The sequence below is a fragment of the Girardinichthys multiradiatus genome, chromosome 22 (genome assembly GCF_021462225.1).
Source record: "Girardinichthys multiradiatus isolate DD_20200921_A chromosome 22, DD_fGirMul_XY1, whole genome shotgun sequence".
NCBI classification, from domain to species: Eukaryota; Metazoa; Chordata; class Actinopteri; order Cyprinodontiformes; family Goodeidae; genus Girardinichthys; species Girardinichthys multiradiatus.
The window spans coordinates 27,011,898-27,021,838 of NC_061814.1; the positions used below are offsets into that span (position 1 = coordinate 27,011,898).

General features: G+C 37.6%; 1 protein-coding gene across 3 annotated transcripts in view; it reads right to left on the bottom strand.

Annotated features, from left to right (window-relative positions):
- ptpn20 (protein tyrosine phosphatase non-receptor type 20) overlaps window positions 1–9,919 on the bottom strand; it is a 48,938-nt gene extending 39,019 nt beyond the window's left edge. For 2 of the 3 annotated variants that reach the window (XR_007036017.1, XM_047351696.1), the window contains exons 1-11: window positions 9,742–9,919; window positions 7,425–7,572; window positions 7,065–7,228; window positions 3,671–3,736; window positions 3,410–3,589; window positions 3,169–3,241; window positions 2,724–2,804; window positions 2,498–2,573; window positions 775–925; window positions 503–574; window positions 121–295 (exon numbers count right to left, since the gene is read on the bottom strand). Coding sequence is in view for 2 of the 3 variants with exons in the window: in XM_047351696.1 (XP_047207652.1) it covers window positions 121–295; window positions 503–574; window positions 775–925; window positions 2,498–2,573; window positions 2,724–2,804; window positions 3,169–3,241; window positions 3,410–3,589; window positions 3,671–3,736; window positions 7,065–7,228; window positions 7,425–7,548 (1,162 nt within the window). In the remaining variant the exon portion in view is untranslated. The remainder of the gene's footprint in view (window positions 1–120; window positions 296–502; window positions 575–774; window positions 926–2,497; window positions 2,574–2,723; window positions 2,805–3,168; window positions 3,242–3,409; window positions 3,590–3,670; window positions 3,737–7,064; window positions 7,229–7,424; window positions 7,573–9,741) is intronic. The other variant, XM_047351695.1, reaches the window with a different exon arrangement.
- Between the last annotated feature and the right edge of the window lie 22 nt (window positions 9,920–9,941).

Sequence of the window (9,941 nt, forward strand, 5' to 3'; positions counted from 1 at the left end):
ATGCTAATTGCTAAGGCATCATTTCTCAATTGGCATCATATTACTGACATTTTAAGTAAAATTTCTGATTTGATCACTTTTATACAGACAGATTAGGCCCCATACGACATGTCCTCTTACCATCTAGGAAGGAAACACCAAAGTAAAAGTGCTCCACCAAGTTTGCGTGAGCCACCACCATGTCAAACACATCTCTTGCCCTGGATTTAATGTCACAGCGAACAACCACGTACTGTCCGTTAGGCAGCACTACAGTCACTTCTCGCTGAGACGAACTCGAATGGCCCTTTTTGGACTGTGGTGTGCAAACACAGAGATATGCATGCACATAGAAAAAACAACAACAACAGACACACTGAGAAGGTTGTACCAAACATGCAATTATGCATATAGACAGTTTAACGTGCCAGAACAACAACTTAAAAAGTGTGGAAGAACAGACGAATACACCAATCAGGGGCAGATACAGAAATAGGAAAGTGACTTGAAATCAGTAAATTACCACAATAGATCCTGGAAGCTCAAGAAGAATTTGCTGCTCATCTGGCATTCTTATAAACTCTGGACCCAGTGCCTGAAATGTATGCCATATAATGAAAAAACAGCTTACAGAACACCATATTAAACATATTTTCAGTTTTTTTTCAAACTACCTCTTCTTCTAAAATCAAATTTCACCAGTACTAACACATTTTTTCTCAAACAACAACATTTCTTTAAAAAAAAAACAACTTTTTAAGTCTATTTATCACAGTGAAAACATGCAGTTCCTACCTTAGCTTTTCTCTGGCTTAGGCTGAGTGAGGACTCGCTGAAGGTAATGGAAGGACTGTGAGATCTGCCTGCCTTTGGAGATAAATCGTGGTGGGGGCTCCTACCAATCCAGCTGCAGTTGCTGTCCCTGCGGCCCATCCTCCGAGGGAGCCTGATGGGACAAGGGCAGGGAATGAAGGACAGAATAAGAAATAGTTGTGTGGACAAGCTGGAAAGTCAAACAGAGATGAGAGTCATGTTCCTCCAAAGTCAGAGCAGATGATGAGACAGACAAAATGAGGAGGGGAAAAATGACTTGCATTCCTCTTCAGAAGTTAAACTTTCACTCATTATTTACATGAATATTTCATTGATTTCAGCCTGTTAAAGTTAAATTTGAGTTGCTGTTTTTCTACAGTGAGCTGATATTACAAAATATATTTTAAATGTAAAAAAAAAAAAAAAAGAAGTATATATATTTCTTGTGGATTTTCTCAAATTCAAACAAACCGGTTCAAAGGTATGCACATACATCCCCAGTAATAATTGATTAAATCTTCCTTAGTAATTGCACCTTATACTTTTTGTAGCCATCAACAAGCTTCTGGTATAATTCTGGTTTAATATTTGACCAATCTTACTGGCAGAACATATAGACCTTCTTCCTTTGAGCATAGTCCACAATTTTTCAATATGGTTAAGATTAGGCCTTTGGAAATTTCACAATCTTAATATTAGCTCATTTTATCCCTTCTAAAACCAGCTTGGATGTGTTTGAGATTATTATCTTGTTGAAATACTTGTGTCCACGTATCAACCAACTGATCTAAGCTGTGAAGTGGAAACACAACTGTCACTACCCACTGGAGAGCCAGTTTAACATCAACATGAACTGAAAAGGCTCTTGATAAGGATAGAGGCCGCTGCTCCAAAACCAACAGTTTCAACTTAGACGGAAATTAGTAACTGTTCACATAAACAAGCCAACTGCCTTCTGGAGAAAGGTTTAATAGTCAGAAAATAAAAAAAAACTGAGGAATTTTCCAGTAAATGTATGGAGAACATCTAAACACCTAAAAGAGCACCCAATAACACTGTACTAACTGTCAAGTAGGGTGATGGCAGCATCATGCTGAGAGGCTGCCTTTTGACAGGGTTATGGGTTAAAACCTACACATAGTTTTGTATTTCAGCAGAACATTTATCCTCAACATATATTCAAACTGGTTTTGGAATGGATACATTTGCCTCACATTAACCTTGTTGAGAATTTCTTACTATTCATAAAAGTGGGTGAGTGCCTGGAAAATATCCAATTTAAATGAAAAGTACTCATTCTGCTGAGAGCAATGAATTGAATGTAAAGCCAGAGTTATGCCTGAAGCTTGTTGGTGGCTACAAAAACAGTGTGGTTTCTTTACAGCTTGCAAAGAAACATTCACCCAAATATTCCTTGGGATGCATGTATATAATGTATAATATTGACCCTGTTAGGATTAGGAAAATTCCACAAAAAATTCAGACCTGTAATGAAATAAAAAAGCAATAGAATAAAAAAAAGTTCAATAAAACCATTAAAAGCTCCAAACAGATATGACATTTATGTCCATGATGAGTATGTAAACGTCTGACCCAAACAGTATATTGACATGTAACCCCAAATGACAGAGGTAATGGAAATATAAGCTCCCTTTCCTCTTGATCTCAGATTCAGTGCAGATGTGCTGATGCATATAATACATGCCTGTCTAATGAAGACTGGTACAACAGAGTGGGAGAGCTTCTTGGTCTTTGTCTCCAAGGTCTTTGAGATAAACTCCCTACACCAAGAAACAATACGCATTACTTCTATCATATATGTATTACTTTTATGTAATATTAAAGAAAATAATGGTGAGAACCAAGCACAACAAAATTACTTTGGAACAATAAATAAAAGCATTTTGGCATCTTTTGCGTTGTGTGATTACCTGACTTTGAGTCAGAGTCCGTTGAATATCTCCGCCCTTCAGCACTTCCTTCACTGAAGTCTGATAATGGCCCTCTCTTTCCTGCCAGGCAGATAGGAGATGAAAGATGACAGCAACATTTGATTTCAGTGTCCGAGCTCCTCTAAGACACTTATGTGTTTGAATGCAACTGAAGGATGTTGAAGGTTTATTCTGGAGCATCCTGCACTCTCTGTATCTGATTATTGGCTCCAACAAAAGTCTAATCCCAGGCTTGAGGTTAAGATCTTAATCCTGTTGACCTCCATTCTATCTTGAGTCAAAATGTAACTGTAAAGTAATTTATTGGATAATACACATACATGAGGATAATTTTATGCAGTTAAAGGCACAACTAATTAAGTTGTACTATTTTAACTGCATGCAAGAGCAGATTATTTATCAGAATCTATAATTGAATACTCACTATGAAGTCTCTCTCTGATCATCTGGCTCCTGCCGCTCAGAGGAATGTTGCTGTCTGGCAGAGAACCATCCATCTAGAAAAATATGGAAAAGATGTTATTTAAAAAAGTTTTAAAAGTTTCGGTCACACTACGTAATCAACATGCCTTCTAATTTTTGCCACATACTGTATAACATTGGTTGTAGAGAAGGTGTAAACCCAGAAAGGAAGAACATACGGTCCTCAAATATCTACGACTCACCGATTCATGAAAAACCTCCTCCACAAGCTGTCGAACGACTTTGGTGGGCGGCAGCAGGTTGGAGGCCTTGTGCTGGGATTCACAAGCCTCCAGAATGGAGGTAAGGTTTACCCTGCGGTGGGCCAGGTCCTCACACATGCTTAGGAGGATGCTGTTTAGATGGTCACTCAACTGGACTGGCTGACAAAGAGATTAAATAGCCATCATAAATTGGACTGTGATACCAAGAAAACGTGGTAGTTTAGTTTCAGGGACTCCTACCTGATTTTGAGGTAGCTGAAAATCAACCGACCAGTAGAGAGTCATTCCCAGCGAATATACCAGCATCTGTGTAGCAAAATGTATTTGTTAAGGAAAAAGCAAAGCATGCTTTTAGATCTAAGACAAAGAGAACTGGCTCTAAAAACAACAACAAAAATAATTTAGCAGACTGATTACATGTTTGATATGGTTAACTGTGAAACCACTCAGGGGGGTTATCATGTCTATAATGATAGATTGTTGACATTTCTAGAACTGAAAAGTGTTTTTGACCATCTATTTACAAACTGGAATAGATTCTATTTATTACTGGTTAGATTACATAACATAGCTCTCATGTTGCACTAAACTTGTGGGTCCTAAACCATTTAGCTTTTGACCCACAAAATAACGGTGGTAGAGACTTCTGGCCCCATTGTTTTGGTTGAGTGTTGAAGCATCACCAGTAAGTCAGTTAAACAGAGGAATACTGACAACATAAACAGCATCAACTACCAATACACTGTTTAAAGTTTAAAACAATTTCTAAAAGATTTTTAACATAAATTTACTTTTACAATTTGAAAAGCACACAGACCCTTGATGAACTTTAACCTACAGGACTCTATTTTTGCAGGTAACCCAAATGGCCTCAAAGGATCATAGATTTAGTCAAAGGAACCTCTTATCCACACAGGTGATGGCCGAAGACTTTAAAAAGTAAGGCGTAAATGGCCTTGCTAGGTTGTTATAGGCCTGAACATCTGGCAACACCAGTAAGCTCCCATGTGAAAACAAGTTTTAATAAGATTAACAATCTTATTTTGATGATTTAGAAATCCAACAACAATTACATATTGATTGCTGATTGGGTTGAACCTGAATGTGAATACTTTGTTTTATTCTATGAAGTGATAAAAAGTTTGGGATTACAGGATCACAACAGCATGTGTGAACAACACCAGTCATCACAGCTATTAAAGCCAAAGTGACATATTTTTGTACTCTTGATATATTTGAGAAGCTTAGTCAAGTTTATCTGATGCCACAAGAGAAATAAATGTGCTGTATTGTTTGTATTTTTTTATGTAGTTATTTTTGCCTTTTGGTCCCATGTATTTATCTGCTTTGTATCCCTTTGTCATTTTCTCTGTGCAATGGCTGTTTGTCTTTAAGTTATACTTTCCTCCACCTGCCTGATTTTCTTCTTTTCTCAAATTCCTTCATATCTAATTAAAACCAAATATTTACATGTAATGAATAAAAAGACATAGCCATTTTCCCCCACTGTCTGACATTATATTATTAAGTTAGATGACATTTCTTCTTGTTTTAGGTCAGAAAAGGTTATTAAAATGATTTCTATTCTCTTAATGCCAAAAAAGAGAGAGAGCCTTTGTTTTAGCAATCAAATTCAGAAGTTTACATACGCTGAGATTACTACGCCTTTCAACAAGTTGGATAACCCCGGATGATGGTGTCATGGCTTCGTAAGCTTCTGATAGGTTTGACCTCAAGCATATTGCTTGATAAAAGTGTTTTAGTGTCAAATGTGAACATCAACCCCAGAAGAAAAAAGAAAACCCTTCTGAAGATGCTGGCTGAGGTTGCTAATAAAGTGTCATTATCCACACTAAGCCCTGTACACACATTGGATGAAAAGTCACTCAAAGATGAACCCGTTACAGAGAAAACAACATAAAAAGCCAGATCACAGTTTGCAAATGCACTTAAGCAGAGGTCTTCAACAATAGGGTCGCGACCCCTGGTGGGTCCATGCAGGTACTGCAGGGGGGTCGTGAGATTTTTGGTTGGACTTTTTTTTTAAATACTTTTTTTTATTTCAAAGTTATGTCTTTAAACGCATATTATAATGAATCCAACATGCAGCAAATTGAAAATTGAGGCATAAAATACAGTATTTCAGTCAGAAATGCACACATTTATTGGGCAGCTGGTGTGCTCAGTAGGGGTTTCCTTCCTCCATTCTTCAATACGTTTGAGGGGCCCAGACTAAAAAATAAGTAAGCCCCCTGCACTAATGGCCAAATACCTTCATTTTGGGGAAATTTAAAACAAAACTAAGTTTCAAGTTTTGGGCTATTTTGATCACCAGTACATTTGGAGAAAAATGTGGGAAGTTTCCACACATGAGAGCACAATGCCTGTAAAGTATGGGGGTGGCAGTATTATTATGTTGTGGGAATGCTTTTCTGCAGGAAGGACTGGTGCACTTCATAATATAACAAGCAAAGAATATTATGTGGAAATACTAAAGCAGCATCTAAAGACATCAGCCAGTTAAGTAAAGCCTGGGCACAATGAATTTAAGCTTACCACCAAATTACTTACAAAGTGGCTTAAGGACACCAAAGTCAATGTTTTGGGGTAGCTATTACAAAGCACTAATTTCAGTCCCATTGTAAAGTTGTGGGCAGAGATGAAATAATGTGTGTGAGCAAGGTGGCCTAAAAACCAGACTCAATTACACCTGAAATGGGCCAAAAGTTCCAGCAAACTACTGCGAGAAGCTTGTAGCAGGATATCCAAAACGTCTGACCCACATCTTACAGTTTAAATGTGTGCAAACTGCTTTTTTAAAGACTTTGTTTCGGACTGGAGGACTTTATTTTTCAGGGTTTTTTTTAAAGTAGGCAGACAGAAAACAGGGTGAGGATAGGGGGAAGACATGTGGCAAATGTCACCAAGCCAGGGCTCCAACCCAGGACAGCCACGTTGAGGACTAGGGCCTCTGTACATGGGTTGCATTCTCCAACGCTGCGCCACGAGCAGCACCAATGTCTGTAAACGTCTGAACTTACAGAAAGTTAGAAACATTTTCTAAAAAAATATCTGGCCACTTATTCTGGCATTTAGGAAATAGAAATAATTTTAGTAATCCTACATATAACTAAAACACAAAAATCTTTTAACATGAAAGAACAATAAAAATGTTAAATGTCTTCTTTTAATAGTGACTGTTAATATTGGGCTTCAGCTGAATCTTTCCAGTTATTTTGTGAGTCCTTGTGGTTTTCGATGTTAATTAGAGATGCTTTAATGTATTTAAAAGGTTTTAAAATACACATATTTCTAATTTGGCTAAATAAATAAATATTACAATTTCCAAAACACAAATTAAAAACGGTAACCCATTTCAACCACTAGAGGGCGTATTTACTCCTTAGTTGACCTTCAGTTTCTCATGTCCTGAGATTTTGCATTCAAAGGAAAACCACATCTGGCTATGCTATGAAAGCCCTGACTTGGTAAGCAGTTCAGGCAGCTGTATGGAGGAAAGGTCCTGATAATAAATAACAAAAAAAGACTCCTACATCTCTCCAGTTTATACAGTGAAAAGCCTGTGACCTTTTACATGAGTTACTAACACAGGGATTAGGACCCAAGCACTGACCCTATCAGTGGCAGGTTTGGTTGAGCCAGCACGGTCCTGCAGCATCTCTGGAGCAGCAAACGCAGATACCTCATCTGATAGGCCGCAGTTCTTAAAAGCTAAAGTGCCAGTGGCTGACAACAGCAAGGAGGTGGGACTGATGATGCTGCACATATTGTTGTGACCTGAAAAAGCCAAGAAGTAAAAATAAATTTTAATACACAAAGATATCACTGTCCTTCCACAACAAAGCCACTTTGAGTCAAACTCATAATAAAATGTCCATGCACAAATGACACTAGAATTCAAGAAGGTGTTGTCACAGCAATGAAGCACATTGTGTGAGCCAACACTGAGGAAAGGCTATCTGAAACGCTTTACCCTTATAAGAGACGTCCATTAAACACTCTGCAGCACCCAACAGCAGGGACCAGACCTCCTCCTCCAGCAGAGGCCCCCCTCGAGCCTCCAGCACCTCAGCTAATGTAACAAATGTGCTGCTCATTCTGCCAACATTCCACACACAGACCTGGAAACACAAAAAGCACAAATAAAACACAAAGTACATAAGCTTTTAACTCATAAAGTACCACTTGTTATTCCTAAAATAGATCAATAAAAACTATTCTATTTTATGAAACTGTGATATGAAGTGTGAATGGAATTAAATATGAAAACAGAGAAATGCCAAATTGGAAAAGTACTGCAATGATTATTAGGTTTCCAGCAGACAAGTTATCTATAGTTAAGTGATGCAGTGAGCATGAATGTTGTGAATCCCCACAATTACCACTGCAAAAACTAAGATTTGTGTTTCTAAGTCTAAGAGAAAAATGCAGGAGAAACATTAATATTACAAAGATATAAGAATAAAAAGGGGTCTGTTGGCAAACACACATGCTGAATTTTCCATGGATCTTCATAGTTTAATTAAATCAGCTTGAACTATTACAGAGGTAGCTCTTTTCAGATGGCATCCAGATCAAATGTTTTGGTTTGTTAAATTTATTGTAGCTTTGAGTTCTAAGTCTTTCATCGCAGTAATATAGTAGGCCTGCTGCTAATGTAGCAAAGCAACCCAATTACTTTAGACAGCAATTAATCCCTCCCTTTAAACTGAACTTGTCCTTGGCTTATAAGATTAAATGTGTGGCAAAATAAAACAAACACACTTATCACTAAACACATTGCAATGCTAAGAGTCCCAATGTGATAATTTTATTAATGTATACTGTGACAGAGTATATATTTATTAGAACCTTTACCAAAATGTCTTCTGAAGAATATTAAAGACAGCAAATATTGTACTTGCACCACAGTTTGACAACCATGGATCTAAACCATGTAATTGCAGCTCTGACTAAACTAGGAGGTTTGCAGGAGTACTGGTACAATCATTAGTCAAAACTTCAGTGGCTGTGCTTCTTTAAAGTGTTATTTGAGGATACAACTCTAAAGGAATGCAGCAAGCACCAAAACAGAAAAGTGGGTATTTTTTGCCAAACTTACCAGCAGCCCGTTGTGTTTTGCAGGACGAGTTTCCCTTTTTTTTTTTGCACTTAAGTTTTTACCAAATTGTAGAGCTGCACAATATATATCAATATATATCAAATCAAAGTTGTCTTCCTATAATCAATATGTGCATAACTGCAATTGCAAAGAACTGTCTGGATGTGAGATTTGGTAGGCTTTTACAGGAGTTGCAGCTGGATGCACTTTCTCCACACTCAGTCCCCTCACCTCATACTGTGCTGATGGAAAAAATGGAAGAGCAGGGAAAATGTAGCTTCACTGCAATCCAAATGATCATAACAATATTCAAAAATGATACCACAGTTGCATGTTTTCTTCATGTAGCCCTACCAGCTGGCATTGTAAACTAAATTTGAAAGCATTGTATTATAACTAGGACAAAATCGGAGCATACATCATACATGCGACTCTATAGCATTGGATTGATTTGATCATATATTTCTGAATAAGTAGAGATGCAATGATAAGACTTGAATTGAGTTAAATTCAGTTAATCTGAACTGAATCAAACTGTTAATTATTTTCTTCCACTCTGTTTCCTCGCAAAATCTGCCATTTGTTTTCTACTTGCACATCTCTTTTCCTCATATTTAGATCTTATAATCATAGCAAATGCTTTGAAATCAAATATATCTAATGTGATGACACAAGGTGTCCTGAAAAACAAGTTTTGTGGCAACTACTGTATCCAATGCTAGTTTTATAAGCTGTTTACCACTGTTAGCTCAGTCATTTATCTAAACCTCTGTAAGTCCAATTGCAAGAACATTTAATAGAGTCTATATCTGATAACTGAAATAGGAAAAACTAACGCACACAAGCTCAACTATATCGAAGCAAATAGAAGAGCTATAAACTGTATTTGGAGTAAATTAGGCCAAAATGCCTCCTCGGGATCTAGCTCTCCTACAATAAAACCCCACGTTACAAGTTACTTATTGGCTGGATCTCACAAGAGCAACCTCTAGATTTTTTTTTCTTTTTGCTGTGATAAACACAAACATTATGGCTTTACTGTGCATTGTCAACCCTGGGTGTCTCATTCTATCTCAAATCTCCATTAACCAACAGAATATAACTCTAAAACAGTAAATATATCAAATGCAGCTGTGCGAACTGGCTAAAAACACCCCGAAACGAAGGTGATACGGTGTAAAGAAAATACCTGGCAGCATATGTAACCAGTTTCTGATCCTGTGCAGATTATGTATCTTCAGTGCTCCCTCCACAGATCCAAAGCAATCTCTGCGATCATCGCAATGCCGCTGTGATGTCCTCCCAGCAAACACTGCTCGCTCCTGGCAGGTGATCCATCAATGACTAACTATACATGGTGCCCAAATCGTCTGCTCACTACACCCCAAG